Raw genomic sequence first — 19,421 nt, forward strand, 5'->3', positions numbered from 1 at the left:
AGCTGCTGGTATTCTAATGTATTTCAGTAATTTTGCTTTCAAATTGCTCCGGTTGCACTTTCCATGATAGTCTTGTTCTGTAAATCAAATTTTAAAGAATCAGGGTATTTCTCTTTTATTTCCACATCTTACACTGTAGCATGGTGTCCTGATAGTCTGCTTTACTCCATGGGTGGCTCTGTTATGTCACAAGTCCTGTTGTCATGAAGAGGCTCCTTGGTTTTGTCACCCTGACCATTTTCTCAGTGTCGTGTTATTATCCTTGATTTGTTCCCAGTAATCGCAGAACAGACTCTGTCCATGCTATTCGGCAGGTACATTTCTGCCCCTGGTGTGAAGCAACTTCCATCTCTTGGCCAGTGCAAAGAGATTTTGCTATTGATCTAGTTAATGCAAGACTTCTCAGACGCCTTTGTCGCAGATAGATAGGTTTGGGAAAATAATGTCAGAAAAAGAATTCTGGAGGGGTGACATGGGGGAACAACTACCGCATTATTTTTATTTGAAAACATTTCATCTTTCTCATTGCTGTTCCGACAGCTAGTACATTAGAGGTAAAGAAGTCTTCCAAATGTCCAGGTGGAATCTACACTAAAAATGCCAAATAAAGCCCAAGGGGTAAAAGAAAAAAAAAAATACAGTTCTTCAGCTGATGCTGTTTATTTGTTTTAATTGGATGAATCTCTCATAAAATGTTTCAAATAAGCAGTTAAATCCTGTAGCTCCCAATTTAAAACAAAGCTGTATTATAAGGTAATAAAACCTGATGCATAAAAACACATTTATGGCTCCTGGAAATTAAAATAATTGCCTTTGCTGTTTTGACAGCACCCCTTATTGTTGTGTCTAACGCTGCAGACAGACAGACAGGTAAATTGAGAAAGAGCTTAGTGATATAAAAAACTTGACTGAAGAAGTACTTGCTCCTTCAACTAAAGAGAATATATAATTTTATTACAAATATTAATGTTAGCACAGCTGTTGTTTCCTTCTGGCATTATTTTTGGAACTATAAACAAAATATTTGATGTTACAGAGAAAGTGATTTATTTATATTACGGTAGTATCCAGAGTGGAAAAAAGGCATAAAAATTAGGTCCTTGCTTAAAAAAAATCTTGCATTAAAAAAACAACCAAACAACAGCAAAAATATCCTCCAGGTTATAGAGAGGAGAATAACTTGGAGAGAAATAGTCCTCTGAAAAATGGCCTATGTCATGGCTTTTACTTCACTGTAGGAGTGTGGACTGAGGCAAAAAGGTTGTGATCAGAGAACATAGGCACAGTTCAAAGCCACTGGCAGGCACCATAGCTCAGTACAGCTCACAAACATGTAATTGCAAAAATAGCTCAATTATAGCTCATCTGCAGGTCAATTGTAGCTCATCTGCAGATGCATGAGAAATGCAGGTGATGTAGTTCCACCGTTTATCTTAGCAATATGAGCCGTGAGCCAGCAATGGGCCCCTGTGGCCAAGGCGGCCAATAGTATCCTGCACTGCGTTAGGCAAAGCATCGCCAGCAGGTGGAGGGAGGTGATAACTCTCCCTCTACTCAGCACTGGTGAGGCCACACATGGAGTGCTGGTCCAGTCCTGGGCTCTGCAGCAAAAGAGAGACATGGAGATACTGGAGTTAGTCCAGCAAAGGGCTGCTAAGATGATGAAGGGGCTGGAGCATCTCTCCTATGAGGAAAGGCTGAGTGAGCTGAACCTGTTCAGCCTGGAGAAGAGAAGACTGAAGGGGGATTGTATCAATTTATTAAAATATCTGAAGGGAGGGTGTAAAGAGGATGTGGCCAGCCTCTTCTCCGTGGTGCCCAGCGACAGGACAAGAGGCAATGGGCACAAATTGAAACACAGGAAAGTCCATCTCAACATATGGAATACTTCTTTCCTGCGAGGGTGCCTGAGCATTGGAACAGGTTGCCCAGAGAGGTAGTGGAGTCTCCTTCCTTGGAGATGTTCAAAAGCCATCTGGACACGATCCTGGGCAACGTGGCTCTAGAGGACCCTGCTTGAGCAAGGGGCTTAGACTAGACGATCTCCAGAGGTCCCTTCCAACCTCAACCTCAACCTGTTCTGTGATTCTGTGTAACATAGCAAATGAACCACTCCTTGACTTGGATCCATATGCATGACACAACTTTTCCTGATACATAAACCAACGTGAGTTCCTTTGAGGGTAGGATGCTGTTGATAACCTGAAATCTGACTGATAACCTAGCAAGCAAAAGGGTTTTGAATGGGCAGTTGTTGCTAATGAGCTGGGATTCAGCAGAGCAGCAATAAGCCACCTCCACTTTCCTGGAAGAAGATTCAAGCTCAAAAATTTTGGAATCCTGTAAAGTCTGATAAATGACAAGATGACATACAGTTTGATAGATTTTATTTTATGCTTTCCTTGTCATCAGATTGTCTTGCCTTATGAAGCCCTAATTAGAGCTTCTCTAAGGAGAGAGAATTCCTTCTCTCTCCTTATGCATTGCAAAGAAATGTTATGAGATAATTACTACAACAGTTGTATGACCCTTAGCATGACTCAGTGGCCCGTGTGCTTTCAGAGTTCACAAGCTCAGCCAGTGTCTTTAGTGCCAGGACTACTCCCAGGTGCAGCTTTTATCTGGCTTCCTTCTTTGCTGGGTCAGGCACTGCCACTCCATAGACCTCAACAGGGAAAAGAGAGAAGGTCAAAGCCAGAATTATGTTTCCTGCAAATCAACAGGAGTTGAAGAGCAGAAAGATAAAGTTAGTGACTCTTATCAGTTACAACATTACATCAGTGTGGAAGGTCTGGGTAACGTACGTTCATGGTTGTGAAAGGAAGCCAGACCAGTGGGTGCGAAAGCAAGTATTTTGTTCTGTTTGTTGTCACTCTATTTTACAACCAAATGTGAAGCTCTGGGGTAAGGCTGTTTCTATCAAACAATGCTGCTTGAGCTCTGTTCCACTATGAACAGCACTGCTGTCTCAAGAAGCTATTTGATTCCTTCTGAGTAACCATTTTCCCTTTCATCCCTGTAGCTTGGGATCACCATTTTTCCTGCCAGTAGTGTAATTTGATAGATTTAAGCCACCTGCAGACTTGGCAACAAGGATAGCATTACTAGGCACTGCAAGTTCAAAAACTTCCACTGAAGGTAATGGGCGTTATAAGCTGCTCGCCGCTGCTGAAAATCACGGTTGCCTGTAGGAACTGAAACCCAAATTTAGAGTATTTCATCTTGAAAATGCTTCATAGAAGGCATAGCTATACTCCCCCATCCCTCCCACAAGTACAAATCCAGCCCACATCTACACCTTGTCACAATCTCTCAGCGTTTATATTCCATAGAAACACTGGAATGTTCCACTGAGGTGGAAGAACTTGGAATAAAATATGGTTTAAAATAATATTTTGACAGCTAGGAGAAGTAAATATATATGCTTTTTGTAAAACCAAATGTTGCAGCCAATGACCTCCAGTAGAAGCAGAAACGTTGTGTACAAAGTCTCTTTTGTAACTGAGCACAACACTGTAATTTTGCTGTCTCATATTCAGGTATGAGCAATCGCGGGATAATCTTAGCAAGACAAAGATCCTTCAGAAAGACCTGGAACAGGCTGGAAGAAAGGGTTTAGCTGATAAACTTCACTGCTTGCATTGGGGACAGCAGAAATCAAGCAGCAGAGTAGAGCTGTCTTCTGCTTTTCCCTTTCTCATCACTGTGCATAAAAAAATTATCAACAAAGAGGGGCTAAATAAAATTAATCAATTTAGTCAGAAGTATCCCTAAGTTCCTGCAGTGAAAACATCACCATCTCTCCCTTCCAATAACATAGGTGAGGTTCATTTTTAAAGTAATTCTATAGGGTTCTTCATAAGCGTTAATACTAGAAATACAATCTGATCATTTTAAATGCTCACTTTATAAGAAATGTCTAAGATTGTTCAAGATATATAATTAGTAAAATAAACTGATTTGCATAATATCTGCATCAATAATCGATTTGCAAAGTGAGCTAAAACAGCATGTTAATTGGATAAGCATGTTAACTGCATACTCTCCTACAACAGCTGATCATATTAGTTATTGGCAGTCTGTCAGCACTACATAAATATAGCTGTTTCGTATCTTCCTGCACGTATTTTTTCTTCTGAACTGTTTCCTGTGAGTAGTCAGTGTTCAAATGTGTAAATGACTAAGTCCCATGATAATGTTTCCTGATTGATTAAAAAAAAAAAAAAAACTTCTGTAATTGTTTGAAGCAAGTCAAAAATTCACTGACAGAATTTGCTGGTAAGAATGTGCAAATACACCAAAATTGGTGTTATTGGAAAATAACTCCAGAACTGAGAAACTGAGTAGAATCTTCCTGCTTTCTAACTGGTACAAACTCTGCACTTCTTAATATATCTGAATAAAGTTAAAAGAACAACTTATTTTTTGTTATAAATACAGTAGTAAAAACTGCTTAATTTAAAAGAATGGAGTATTGAAATAATTTCTTTGTTTAAAATACATGGACATTTTTTCATGTCCATGCATGATTACAAAAATGTGTGAATACAACAATGAATTGAGTCCTTACTTCCAAAAGACTGTACAGAAAAATAAAAGCAGTTTCACAACACAATTTGGGAATAGCAGGATAAAAGGAGAATACATTCATCTACCAAATTAGCACAATTCAGCAATGCAGTTACATATTTTTGTGTAATGTTAAACATGTGACTACTGACTGCCTACACGTACGTGGCCGTAAGCATGTTGCACAATACAAGCTTAGGTGAAAATATGAATGCAAGTCCTATTAAAGACAAGTGCTCTGAAGTGATCTGGCTGCCCCTCAGTAACAGCACACGTTCCCAAAAGTATCTAGACAGAAATTAGTTGAAGTCTAGATTTATCTTATTTGCTGTAATACATCTCCACTATGAATTAATTTTCTCTATAGGTAGCTTCCTGCTTCTCAGTTACTGTTGCTAAACTCCTTCCAGAATCTTGTCAACTTAACTTGAAGCTATATAAAGGGTTTTTTTTTTTTACACTATATTGCAGCATGTGGTCCAGACCCACTCTAACCTGTCTCAAGTATGTCTGCAAGAAGGCTGAAAGGTGTATCACTTAAGATTCTGGACTCTTCCCCAGATTGCTACCTTTGCTTTTGTATGTATACTCATTCAAAAAAAAAAAAAACAAAAAAAGCCATAATACAGTTATTTAAAAGACTACATTTAAGGAGCTCACTCAGTGGATGGATAGAAGTAAGTATGATTCATGAGGCCAGATTCTAGACTGTGTTAGGGAAGCTTAGTGCTTTTTCACCTGGAGAGAAACATCTCGTACTCGCAGTGTCCATGTAGTTTAATGGGGGGGATGGGGACACACCAGGTGCACTGCATGGTATTTCTTCTGCTCCATCATCCAACCTGTCCAGCTGCAATATGGTCAAGAGAGGGTCTGGCTTACCAAAGCCATATTGTCAAGACAGAGAGAATTCAACCCGTTGAGTTTGTTTGTGCCAAAATTTAAAAGGTTGTATCACACATATTTAAAGATAGACACACAGATTTTAATCAATCTATTATCTAACAAATGCATCCATTTTATTTTGCTACAGAAGGCAAAATTTCTGCTTTAACTGTGCAAAACGTCTTCAGGACCCTCCTCTTTCCAAAGACTGCAAGTTTTCTAGATATTCAGTGAGAGCTTCTATCTCCGCAAACTCCAGCAGTCTGTTGATTAGCTTATCTAGTGCTTCTTTCCCACTTAGAATTTCCTATGAAAAAATAACAGCAGATATAAGCATTACTGAGTGTACACCAATAGAATTTTGAAATGTTGACTACTCAAAAGAGGAGTTCCTGGAACACACTTTGCCTGGAGTCTTATCTTAACTCACCCATTTGCCAGTCTGTGCAGCTCCCCCATGTGAAAGCAACATGGCGTGGTACACAGCAGCATGACTTTTACTGGCTGCCTCTGAAAGGCACATTGATCCTGGCACCAACAAAAGGAGCTACTGGTGCCTGCTTGTCATGCTTTTGCAATCTATGTATTTACATGAATTCTCCCTTAGCAAGAACAATTGGGGATTGAAGGACCTAGTTCCAATATTGTCGCTCACGCTAAGAACTGGTTTCTTTTACAAGGAAAGCTTAACTAACTTGTGTTGGACAGTTTTTTGCTCCAAAGTTTTATTCAATAATAAGAAACGGCACAAGTTTCCAACACTAAGTAAGTGAAAAGCTGGACCCACAAAAGTAGTTTTTTATGCAATCATAGAACTTTTCCCCATTCTCCTCCATTAGGATATTAGTATACCTGTTCCCTGCTTCATCAAATATGAAACATTCCATATTCAGTATGGTCTGTGTTCTCTGAAGATACAGTAAGGTTATAGTAAAGCTGTAACCTAAGCTCCCCAAAAAGGGGGGGGGTCTTCCTAAGTTTTATCCTAAAATTTAAAATATCGTCCATAACTTTAATACACAAAAATACATTATTGGATATTGGTTTCCCTGTAGAAAATATAAAGTTTCAATAATATATAGAATTTTACTCAAAATATCAGATAACCTTAAAATGAAAGCACTCATTTTCCTTTCAACTGTGGCTTGCAAGACAACCATAAAGAAAAGCTTTTTTCTTTTCTCCCTCTAACATTAAAGGGAGGAGGAGCCAGTGGCTTAATTAAAAAAAAAAAAAAAAAAGAACTTCTTGTCAGTGTTTTTTTTGGTTGCATTAAGCTCCAAGTATCTCAAATTTTACTCGCTCTGTTCGGCCAAGGGACTCTTGAAGTGTACAAGTGAGGACTAGACTTTTACACTTTCGATCATTTTTCATCTGCAGTAGGAGAAAAATATACACAGAACTAGCCCAACTGCTGGATTTCCTTTGCAGGCCATCTTTAACAGTATACCGCATCACCCAGACAGAAAAAAAAGCTTAACCTTTCTAAGTCTATGATGTTCAGTCAGTGCATAGATGGTCACCCAATTTCCTGATACATTTTAAATTGTCTTCACAAGGTTAATTTTTTCTGCTTATGGTACACACAGGTATCTATCTTTTAAAGCTCTCACAAGCAACTGTTACCTTGATATTGCGTGCATCATACGAGATCCTGTGGTCAGTGACTCTGTCTTGGGTGAAATTATAAGTACGAATTCTCTCTGCCTGGGCTCTTGTTCCCAACTGAAAAACAGCAAAAAAAAAAAAAAAACTATTATATATATATATATTTTTTTTTTTTTTTAATAAAATAATATCTTATAAAGCAGCATGCCTCAAATAAACAGTAATAGTTCAAACTGTTCTACCGACAAACCTAGTGATCACTGACTTCAGACTTTTTTCTGGTAATTGTGCTCTCATTAAATTGTATTATTTGCTATTCTATATCACAGATCAAATTTTAATATCCTCTAGCACACTTTTCTTTTCTAGCTCTGTAGCTGGAAGAATTACGTATGTCTCAGCAGTCATGTAAGGCAAGAGATACATACATCCCCACGTGTCATTAGTTCAAACATGTAAGATGGTTCTTTTCTTTTTTGGGGTGTTGCAACGCCTACAAAATATAATGAGAGTAGGCACCATTAATAATAGAAGTAGCACAGTCAAAGGGTACTACACAGAAGGGTGGCAAAGCAGTTATATTTGGCCGAAAGAAACTAACATCAAAAGAGGAGCAAATTAAGAATACAGACAGCAGTCCTCTAGTGGTCAAATGAAGGAGTGCAATCAAACATAAAAGTTTTAAAAGAGAATTCCAAATAAGAGCTTTGTTGCCCAACTGATTGCTTTATTAAAATGGAGAACTAAATGCTCAAAACTGCTTGGAGAAATGGGTGTCTGATTCAATAGGCTTTTTATGAAAGTTTCATCTGCACCTACTTTTACATTTCAAAACGAGGAATTTATTTAATGTATCCTGGTTTCTCCTAATTTTCTGTAATATTAATATAAATGTACACCTAACTCCTTTCTGCATCTTTGAAAACTCTCAAGGTAAAATTATTAACAGAAGATAAATGGCTTGCAGATTACAATGACTGAGTTAGTCTGCAAGAACAATACACTTAAATACAATCTGAAATGAGTGATTAAGTAGCTGAGCTGGAAGAATTCCACTATTTTAAAGTATTTTTATTTCTGTTGATCACTGTAGAAGTTTACGCTGTAAACAACAAAATGTTCAAAGGACAGGAAAAGAATGATAGCACATTTTCAGAGAAAAGTACAGTCTGCAGTGTAACTTCAGGTAACTTTTATGGAAGTTGTTTCTTCCTTAAAAAGTTACCTAAACAATAGAAAATAATAAACTTACGTAACTGTGAAGTGGTGAGATTGTTTATTTACTCTTATTTCTGTGTGATCTTATCAAAAACTGTTTTGGATTAAAATACAGCTCTGAAGACTTCTTATCCCAATTTTCCTTGAGAAAAAAACTCCTTACTACTGCTCCGATTGTATAATGCGGCCCTAACAGAGACATTCATTACAACACAGAACAGTTGAAGTCGGAAGGAACGTCTGGAGCTCATCTAGTCCAACCCCTCTGCTCAAGCAGGGTCACCGAGAGCACATTGCCCACGATCCTGTTGTTAGCCCATCATGTTGCGTGTTAGCTTTTTGATAATTACAGCTACAGTCTCACTAAAAACTCTTTTTCCATTACTTGAGAAGTAGACACTAGGTTTCACTGGGGGTAAGTAAAAAAACAGACTTACCGTTTTAAGGCAGACTTACATGCTAACACAGAAGATTCTCCTTTGTAAGCGCACCTGGTTTGACATGCACACTGACACACTCTGCCACTGTCACTTTTCAAAACGATCAGCAACAAAATTACAACACAGCACCCCCCCCCCAGATGTCATTAATCACATGTTCTCACCTGCAGTTTTCTGGCACTCTGTTCTTGGCTTAGTTGTTTTTCAATCATCTGCTGGTACAGCTTAGCTCTCAGTGTTCGCAGGGCTATCTCCCTGTTCATTTGCTGTGATCGCTCCTGCTGGCACTCAACTGTTAGTCCTTTGTAGAAGAATTTAAGAGAGCACGGATCAAAGGGCCATTAAAACAAAGAACAAACAAACAAAATTAATTCTAACATATTAGGCAAATGAAACCTTCTAAAGTGCTTGCTAGTAGGCCTATCAGCCGCAACATAAAAAGTCATTTTAACTCACTGGCCAAAACCATTAGTAAATTTTTTAACTATTCTCAGCTCCACCAGGGGTTTCGGTGTTCACTGCTACAGAAAAGCCTGGGAGATTTTACAGTTTCCTGAAGCATATAAGTTTCTGACATTACCTTCAGAAAACAGGGGTTCACTGCAATTAGCTATTTCATGTTGAAAATGTAATCAGCATAGTCTAAAACGTTTAAAAGAGTGTAACACGGGTTTTAAACATCTTAGTCTAGATAAGCTCTCAGAGACTGGAAAATTCATTATTCTAGCAGAGAAGGCTGTCAAGGCAATATGGAACAGACTTAAAGTGAAATAAAGCAATAAAAAAAGAGACCTTAAAGAGAGAATTAGTATTTTTTTTTATTTCACATTTTATTTCTGAAATAAAAAGTCATAGAGTAAACAACAGTTTTCACATCAGCATTGGAATCTCTCGTGCCTAAAAAGATTCTGCACCCGGAAAAATAGTAGCCAGTGAATTTCATTAAAAATAAATCCTGAGAAAGACAGAGAGGTCCAGCACAGACATTATCTTCCCATTAGTATACCTTCACGTTGCCACTCAACATAGGATAGTTTATCTACTACTGAATGAAAATCTTCATGTCTCCCTTCTCAGGCCTGTGATTACCCAGGTTCCAGCTAGGCAACGTGCACCCTCAGTTGCCACTGACCCTTACAGCTGAAGGTATAGAGCACTCAGCAGGAAGTATTTACATCTTCCATCTGGTGGTCCCTCCTTTTTGTCTTTCATTTCTCAAAGACAGTCTGCTTCTTAAACAGACGCTCTGAAGACAAAACTGGCATGAGAGCAGCAGGTTGACCGCCGTGCTGCTGGTGCATACTCCCCTCCTCATTCATTGCCTTGCTAGAACACGGGTAGCAGGAGAAGGGGCGACTACCTTTTTCAGTATCAAGCCCACAAACTCCCTGTAAGAGAGAACTTGCAGGATCCTAAGTTTTCGTTTGAGGATTCAGATTTTGAAAGTGATTAGAAGCACAAAATACAGCCAGACTTACCTGTGGGAAGGTGTACAATTCTCACAGCACTATCAGTTTTGTTAACATGTTGTCCTCCTGCTCCTTTGGCCCTGAATGTATCTGTACGCAAATCTTTGGGATCCACTTTAATATCAACCTAGAATGAAAGCAAATCATTACTTTCTGCTCACCCTAATATGTTTTTGAAAGTCTTTTCAAATCTGCTCTCAGTTCTCTTCCAAAATTAGTCCTCTACAACTGTAATCACTTTACTTAAATTGGTATTTTTAAAAGAATTATTACACCTAAAAGAAATGCAGCAGCAAACATCTCTGCCTGCAAAGCATAATACTTTCACTTCTTTTTTTTCTTTTTTTGAGCTGTACTCCAGGTCCTTCACAAAACAAGGGGAGGGGGACATAAAAAACCAAAGCAAAATTAACAAGTTCTTGTAAAAATAGCTTTGGCAAGGAAAGTGAAAAATAAGCAAATCATCAAAAACAACTACTAACCAGCAGTGCGAGGTTCTTGTTCAACAAGTCAAGCCTGAATGATTTTTACAGCAGCGCTTAAAAACATCTAACTGAGGAAAACTGGGCGTATCCAGATCCAAAACAGGATTGCAGCAGCGGAAATAGGAGTCCATGATGACCTGGACCATAGTTTGAGCTCGGTGGATGGGAAAGGAACATTCAGATCCGAACAATGTTGCAAGGAAGCAAGAGAACTTGCTGGAAAAACCTACCAGATCTGGTTTTGGTTACTTTGTGTTTAAATTGCTGGTTGAGTATCTGTGAGATCTCACAAAGACTTGCCAACACACTCATTCAAATGCAAAGCATACTGTCCTTGATTTAGCAGAGAAGGACGCTAATAATTTAAATGAAAAAAAAAAAAAAGAAGGATTTCTGCTGCTGAATCACATTACTATGCAACACTGAATATTTCTTTGGCTATATTTCCTGTCTTAATACATTACGTAATTTAAAATTGGTTTACTCCTAGCAAGTCAGTTTTCTACTGACTTGGAGCTGGAATGCTTAATGAAATGATCGTTGATTTACGTTCCACTTCAGGCAAGCACAAATCTCTGCAAAGTCACTTCTGATGATCCATTTAAACATGTAAGGAACCATTTAGCTAGACAGAGAGCCAAGGACTACTGCCTGAGCTTGTGGTTTACTTGCTCAGATTTGCACAAGGCACTTGGGTACCAATAAAATCCCAAAACAGTAACAGTAACACGGTTTTAAATAACACCTACTCCAGTGCCAAAACGGATGAGCAGGGAAACACCTCCTTGCTGCCCTGATTAACAGTTTACCTCCTCTGGCTGAGGGAGGACAATAACTGACATTGTCCCAGTGTGAATACGCTGCATTCTTGACGATAGGCCCGTCTCAGGGATTCGTTGGACTCGATGAGTCCCTCCTTCATATTTCAGATGCCTGTAGACATCACGTCCTGAAATCTGAGCAGCTGCATGATGCAAGCCACCTATAGAGACAAATAGCGTGTGATAAATATAGCACAAAAACACAGCTTTTAATTTAGTCGTCTTGGAGGAGCGTCTGAAGAATTACTGTACCTATCTCAGCCGGTGTATAGTTCAGAATGTCAAAGGTCCAACATTTATAGTCCGCATAGTTCTGGTACATCTCAAACATTTCTTTAGTGAACTGTTGGCAGATGTCACCTAAAAATATAAAGGCACTACCACATAAATAGCAAATCATAAAATGGCAGCCACCACTTTTTAGATTTAGCTGCGACTATAACCATGGTCCTTAGACAGATTAACACTCTTCTTTAGATAGGGCTATTTTATATCATTAAAGTGTAACAATACATTAAGAATAACCCATAAGAGCCTTAAGAAGTTGGATGAAGATTTGAAGCAATCTTTACTGCAGTGACTTTCTGACCTCCAGTTGTTCTGCCAGCTGTCACTTCTAATATGACATGACTTCCATCATACTTTTCTTTTGGCACTAGAATCTGGAAAAGCTGAAAAGGGGCAAAAAAAGAAAAAAAGAAAAAAAGAATGTCACTATCTCCTTCATCACTCTGGATCTCCTTCTAACCAAATTTATAGCCAGCCTTCGCAATTACCATAGCTTGAGCACACATAATCACAGATTTCTATCGGTAAACTAGTAATTGGGGGTAAAAACTGCCTAATGGCTATTGCAGCTCAGTGCAGTCAGGGTGGAAATAGGATATGCCGCTGCATCCACAGGAAAGCTAGCTGAAAATTTGATCCCACAAAACCATGTCAGATCACCCACTCCAGCCCCAACTACCTGCGAACATGAAGTTATTAGCTATAAACCAGCCATTTTTTTTACACAAATATTGATCTTATTTTTCAGAAGATTCTATTTCCTGTTATCTTAATCTGAACATAGAAGTGAGCCCAAACACAGAGCTTTCCACTCAATCGTTTCAGCTCCTCTGTTTATAATGAATTTCCCCATTCGTGGGATGCTGTCAGCTGAAACAAAAATGAAAGATTGAAAGTTTCAATTAGAAATCTTTTCAAGAACGTACTCCACTGCCATAAATAGTTACTAGGATGTCACGCCAGGTCTCAACAGCACAGATTCACTTTTTTTTTTTTTAATATATCCCCTTCAGCATCTAGAGACAGAGAAGCAAGCAAACAAAAATGACTAAAATAATGAGCTTCTAAGATGCATTTGTCAGTGAGAGGTTTACTAATAATTAATGTTGCCACATCTTTTTGGGAAGAATATAAGAAGCTGGACTTCTGATTTATTAAACGCACGTGTCATAGGCTGTTGGTAAGACCACAAAGGAGCATTTTTCTGACATTTTTATTTACAAAGCTGTGTAATTTCACCTCCGGCTCACCTTTCTGCACAATGTGTTGATTTTGTTATCAAGGATTTCCTTCTCTTCTAAGGCAAGCTCTAGAAGTTGTTTCTCATCTCTGTTGTCTAGCTCTAAATTCCAACAATAGGAACAGACGTTAGCCAATCTCACTTAGCTTAGAGCAAATTGTAAGACAGCTATCAAAAGACATGCAATACAGCATATAAAAGCTGGCAGTGCATGCCGTTCCAGCTTCCCAGCATGAAATAACAAACAAGAACACCCTAAGCCAGGATGCATACTTCTAACTGATCTTATTTTCAGGGGTGGAAGTAGTAGCAGACTAGAAGGGAGGCACAAAATCTCGTACCTCTGAAGCTCTAGCTGAAGGCTCAAAGCCTGCAGCAAACAGAAGTCAGTCCCACCCAACAGTTACTCACTGTCAGTTATAACAAACTGACAATTATGTGACACATACTGACAGTCCAGGGCCAAATCCGCAAATAGATTTGATAAAATATGTCAAATACATGCCTGGGAACAACAACTGCCTCAGTTTCCCTTATCACAATTTCTCAGGCAATGAAAATTTTGATTTCTGCATGTGCCCAGAAACACCCACATATTAAACAGTTTGTAGCCAACTCATTAAGGTGAACAAAAATAATATAAACATGGTGGTAATAGTGTGGTTTCTAACCCTCTGTCCCCTGCTATTCAAGAGATCAATGAGATGTGGGAGGTGTGGATTCAAGCCACCAGGATGTGGGAGACCTCACTTCAACTGTTTGATTTGCTTAAGGAAATTCCCTTCCTTCTACTTGGCACCTGTGAGACCACACCTGGAGTACTGCGTCCAGTTTGGGGCTCCTCAGTACAAGAAAGCCATGGACTCCTCAGTACAAGAAAGCCATGGACTCCTCAGTACAAGAAAGCCATACTGGAGTGAGTCAAAATAAAAGATGGCTGATCAAAGGGGAGCCTGGCATCCTCTGTACACAATGGAGGATCAGTACAAGATGAAAATAAATCAAAGGCTTCTGGGTAATCCATAAAGCATTGTTAATGATTAGTTAAACAGTAAAAAACTACATAGCGTGAGCAGAGATGGAAGAACGGTCTGGCGGGCACCAACTAGTTTGAGGTTCAAGGGATCCATGTCCCATTCCTACCTCCCTGCAAACCTCATCTTTTCAGAATTCACTTGATCTACCCCATCACCAGTGACAAACCGGGGGATAATATTTTCCTGCCTCATTGAGTGTGGCTAGAACGAAGTCCAACAGCAATTGTGAGGAATTCAGGTATGAGGGAGAAGAGGCTCAGTCAGGGCTCTAAACAGAAAACAAACAACAGTCAAATGAATGGGAGACCTATGTTTTAACCGGGCCACACGACAGAAAGCATAGAGAGTATAACTGAGCCCTATCTAATTAGCTTCTTGGCTGAGGTTTTTCTTCCACTTACTCTCTTTTTCTTTCCTGCAATGCTAACTCACTTCATCCATCCACATCATAATTTATGGAACGGCCCAAAATTTTTCATTATCTTTTTTGATCCAAGAACAGCCTTTTTAAACTGAAGTATGAATTTTCCACAGTTTTAACACTTTCTAATTCTTCCAAGAACATTTCTTTTCCAGCTTTCAGTGTTTGTCCCTCCTCATCTTTGCTTCTTTTCATCTTTCTCTCCACTTGGAGAATAGCAAAAGAGTCGGGAGGAATAAAATAGTTTTAAAATCATGATTTTTTTCAAAAGCATGAACATACCCTTTCATTTCCAAAACTAAAGAATATAAATATCTTCTACCTTTCTAAAGCAGATGCATTTTTATCAGCTTTATGGCAATACGGCTGTTACCATTTTATTGGTATGCCTTGGTCTCTTCTTTGAGATACACTGTGTGACCTTTCATCCTCTTCCACTTACAGCCATCGGCTATCCATTTCTCCTTTCCTTTGGTTTACTCTTGCTTCACTTCTTTAATGTAAGCCCTTTCTCTCCAGGGCACTATCTCCCTCTATTAATTTGCACTTGTAACTGAATGACTTTTGCCGAAACATTGCACCTTTACTTATTCTGTAAGTTACTTTTACTCTCTATGTACTCTCTCCTTTCTGATCAGTATCAACACGGACATTTGTTTTTTTATTTTTTACCCCAACTTCTACTGCAACTTTGCACTGAAAAGCACCAGACATGCTTCTTATGTTAATCATAAATTTTCATTCCACTTAACGACTTCTCAAATATCTCCAAAGAAGTATTAATTTTTGCCATTTAAATTAGAAGGTGACAAATTAGCATCTAATGTTGAAAGTCCACTTAATTTGCTTGATAAGTATCTATGAGCTGGCTAGATAGAACCTGTTTTAAATGACACAGATTAAGTCTGCACTTGTCAAATACATTGGACTCACCAAAGTGTTTTCCTTCAGTTCATGCTATTGTTGGTTCCATCAAAAAATAACCTTAAAACAGAAACATTTCCAAACTATCTCTTCTAGACACATAGCCCTGAGAGTCCAGATAGTCCCTATTTTCCCAGAACAGCTGTAATAAGACCTCAGACTGAAACGAGGTGAGGTGAAACGAAAGGAAGCGGTTGGATCAAGAAAACTTTAGCAGCACGTAAGCTCCCAGGAACAGATATGACCACAGAGGTTCCATGGCCAGCTTAACTCTTACTTAAAAGCCTTTCTTAAAGGCCAGGCGGTAGAGCTTATCACAAGCAAAGCCACTACTTTGGAGGTGGTGGTGGGGAACAAACGCATTATCCTTACCTTTGCACATGGCTTCTAACTCTTGAACCTCTCTTTCTGCCTCTCTGATTTCTTGAAATACAGTTGCAATTGGAGACAGATCAGCATGTCTTCTCTTCAGGGATTTTTCCTCAAAGTCATTTACTGAGCCAGCATTTAACAGATGACTAAGCCGCTGGTATTCCTTGCTTAGAGTTTCTAGGTACTTCTGCATAGACTCATGCTTCCACAGTGCATGAGAATCCTGATGTTTTTTCCTAAGCCGACTGCTAAACATCAGAGTGAATCTAGCTGTGTCTAACAAAGATTTTGACCTCCAGTTGTGCAGTCCCATCACATAACCCATCCTCTTAGCGACAGAAGGAAGAGGACAGCTGTGGAGCTGACCATGACAGCAGCGCTTAGTAAGCAGGCTCCTGAAAAGCCAGACACTTTGGAGAGGTTTCATTTTGTGTCTTATTTTTCCACCACCTGGAATTAAAAGTAGACAGTACATGGGCTATTTTTTATTATCTGGGGAAAGGGGACATTCTATTTTCAAAAGCTGTATCAGGCTCAACGCATAGTCCCACCATCCCACCTACTTTAGCCCTGGTTTAAACTGGCAAAGAATGTCAGCACAGTTGTACTGACTGAGGGTTGGAAAAAATCTCCCTCACCTCACCAAATAATTTACTTATGCTACGGAAGCTCTACTGTAGGTGCTGCAGACAGTACAGACAGTAGCTTAATTTTGCCACACATCTCATTGGAAAAAGCCAACCATTTCACACTCTACTGGCAAAAGAACAATGCGATTGAGAAGAAAAATCTATACTAGAGATGCATAATTCTATATAGAGAACGTATGAAATGTGCCGATATTTTTGTGCAAAATTCTGCTCCCTACTGCAACAGGAAGTAATTTGGGCATGTGGACATTTGTAGTATCGGGCTGATCTTGCAACAGGTTAGTCAAGGGGACTATTCATGCACATGAAGTTACTCACCTATGCATTAATGCTGTGTAAGACATGGGAGCAGTACTTTATGTTCCCTGTGTACTCCTTTCCGTGATATACAAATAAGAGACAAATATTTTCATTAAGAAAAGGGAATAAGAAGCAACTCCTCTGAAATATAATCCCTCTGTTTTTCTGACAAACCTAGCCCTCAGGTATGGAGGACATAGCCTCTCGTTATGCCTATTGCTCTAGGACAGGTCTGTCTTCTTCAGTGTACATCATAGCATTGTACATCATCAACCTCACAAACTATGCTTTGAATTCTTATCAGATTGTAAAAATTGATATTGATGCCCAAGCATCTACCAAGAGGTCTAAACCTGCTTGCTGCATTCATGTAAGTCACTCTTACTCTAAGACTATTCATGTAGAAAAGGTTTAATGAATAAGGAAGCACTCCTTAATATCTCTGCCAGTACCACAATCCCCTCTGTCCACCAACTTCTACAGAAAAAAGTCAGTTCGGAAAATAGTAATCTTTTGCAACAGGGTCTCCTTAAGCACACATTTCAATTTCCTGACACAATGACTTTTTACTCATTAGTGACAAGAGTTTCCGTACATCTTCAGGCATTTTACTAACACATTACTATGACATTCTAAGCACTCATCTCGACAGCTCTCCTCATCTATTTACTCTCCTCCATTTGCCCGACAATGACAGCAATATACAGTAAAAACCAACGTGTTCCAAATTGCTTGCCCAGTTATTTGTTCTACTGCCCGCAGGAACTGAAAGAGCTAGAGAGGGAAGGAAGGGCCTTTGTTTTACTTCTGCACCTTCCCCTGATTCCCCAGGCTGGTAAGTGCTGTCAGACCCACAGCGACAACTTCACGACTACTTTGATTTACAGAAAGCCGACAGTACCCTCCCATGGACTGTTCTAGTGACGAAAAGCAACCGCAGCGCAGGGATCACGCTTCCCCCACCACAGCAACAAAAGCAAAAAGCACAAATCGGTTCGTCCTCCACAATCCTGGACTTTGTTCCACAGGGCCACGTGTGGACTTCATTCAAAAAAGCCCAAATCCGCTGATGTCAATGGGGTTGCTCCTACCGATTTCAGTTCGGCGTGGCCCATCATCTCCTGTCAGATGTCAAGCAGCACTAACAGGACTAATGGTTTAATTAAGAAGAGATGTACTTAACTAAGGACTAACTCGACTAACTCGCAGTAGAGTTCTGCCTGAGCTCTCCAAAACAAACTCTTTTGTTTTTAATGCCCCAAGACGCTAAACAACTGTGTGACTCAGACCTTCAAGGAAGTCCACAACTTCAGTATAGCTTTGTTTTGTTCAATAAGTTTTAAAAAGCTATCTCCTCCTTAATGGAGATTTTGGTCTCAGGACATTTGTGCAGAAATAAAGATACATAAAACTTTCAGGGAGCTATAAAGAGCAGACTATCTGTAAATGCTTTTCAAACCTGTTCTTAGTCAGTTTTTTTTACGCGACACAACTACCCTGTGGGCAGCTCAGCTGCATCACAAACTGGAACGGGTACATCAGAAAAGACAACAGCAATTGCCTTATGAATTTATTAACTAACTTCTCAACCGCTAATTAACTTCTTATTAGCTAACAGTTTAATTTCCAGGCAGCACTTCTCAATGCCACGATGGTTTCAAGAGGCTCTTTAAAAGCCGCGTCTGATAATCCAAGATGCTGTTAACGCCCGGCAACCGATTTGACGCAGGCAGGTGAGAACAGAGAGCTGCGCGGGACACCCGCACACCCCTACCTCCAAACATGCCTCCCAGGCCTCGCTGCCCGCCTTAACAACCCCCGCGGCCCGATTCTCCCTAACGAGGCAGCCGCGAGGGGCCCCGACCCCGCCTCCGGCGCTGCCCCTCGTCCCCGGCCCGGCGGCGGCGGCGGCAGCGGCGGCGGCAGCAGCAGCAGCAGCGGGCACCCAGGCTTCAGACCCGCCGTCCCCACCGTCGGCACCAGGCCGCAACGCGCCGGGCCGCGCCGGGCAGGAAGTGGAGCGCTAATCGCCGCTCCCGGCATGCCCGGCCCCCTGCCGCCGCCGCCGCCGCCGCCGCCTCCTCCCCGCCCGGCCCCGGCCCCGGCCCCGGCCCCGGCGTCAGCTGCCCCCGGGGCCGGGTTCCCGGCACGTTTACGAGCATCGCCCCAACACCAGTCTGAGCACCTGCAAGCTTCTATTTACCCCCTGCAATTAACCCCCGAATTTGTATGTGTGTGTGCGTGTGCGTGTCTGCATGCATAAGTATATATGAATATATATTATATATGCGTGTATATATGTACATATGTGTGTGTGTGTGTGTATAAAAAATATATATCTATAGTGTGTGTGTATGTGTGTATAAAAACATATACAAATATGTGTGTGTGTGTATGTATAGATGTGTGTGTGTATAAAAACATACAAATATATGTGTGTGTGTATATGTATAGATATGTATCTGTGTATATAAATAGAGATACTGTGTGTGTGTGTGTATGTATGCGTGTATATAAATTATATGTGTGTGTATGTATATATATGTATATGTGTGTGTGTATAAAAATATATAAATATATATATAATGTGTGTATATAAATAAATAAATATATATATATATATATTGTGTGTGTGTGTGTATGTGTGTGTATATATATTTTTTTTCTTCTTCACAGCAGCACTGGTAACATGCT

General features: G+C 39.9%; 1 protein-coding gene across 5 annotated transcripts; it reads right to left on the reverse strand.

Annotated features, from left to right (window-relative positions):
- Window positions 1-5,564: 5,564 nt before the first annotated feature.
- Window positions 5,565-18,778, reverse strand: MTRF1 (mitochondrial translation release factor 1). 5 transcript variants are annotated; one of them, XM_009672464.2, is made up of 11 exons: window positions 18,502-18,778; window positions 16,746-16,802; window positions 15,778-16,227; window positions 13,034-13,125; window positions 12,085-12,166; window positions 11,748-11,855; window positions 11,484-11,656; window positions 10,199-10,316; window positions 8,885-9,021; window positions 7,081-7,179; window positions 5,565-5,761 (listed from the first exon to the last, which is right to left on the reverse strand). In XM_009672464.2, the coding sequence occupies exons 3-11, from the start codon at window positions 16,202-16,204 to the stop codon at window positions 5,639-5,641; spliced, it is 1,359 nt and encodes a 452-aa protein (XP_009670759.2). In that variant the 5' UTR covers window positions 16,205-16,227; window positions 16,746-16,802; window positions 18,502-18,778; the 3' UTR covers window positions 5,565-5,638. The 5 variants fall into 5 exon arrangements, with proteins under 5 accessions (XP_009670759.2, XP_009670760.2, XP_068785815.1 ...); XM_009672465.2 differs by having other exon boundaries at window positions 17,819-18,730; XM_068929714.1 differs by lacking the exon at window positions 16,746-16,802 and having other exon boundaries at window positions 18,502-18,731.
- Window positions 18,779-19,421: the final 643 nt, after the last annotated feature.

The sequence above is a fragment of the Struthio camelus genome, chromosome 1, assembly GCF_040807025.1.
Source record: "Struthio camelus isolate bStrCam1 chromosome 1, bStrCam1.hap1, whole genome shotgun sequence".
NCBI classification, from domain to species: domain Eukaryota; kingdom Metazoa; phylum Chordata; class Aves; order Struthioniformes; family Struthionidae; genus Struthio; species Struthio camelus.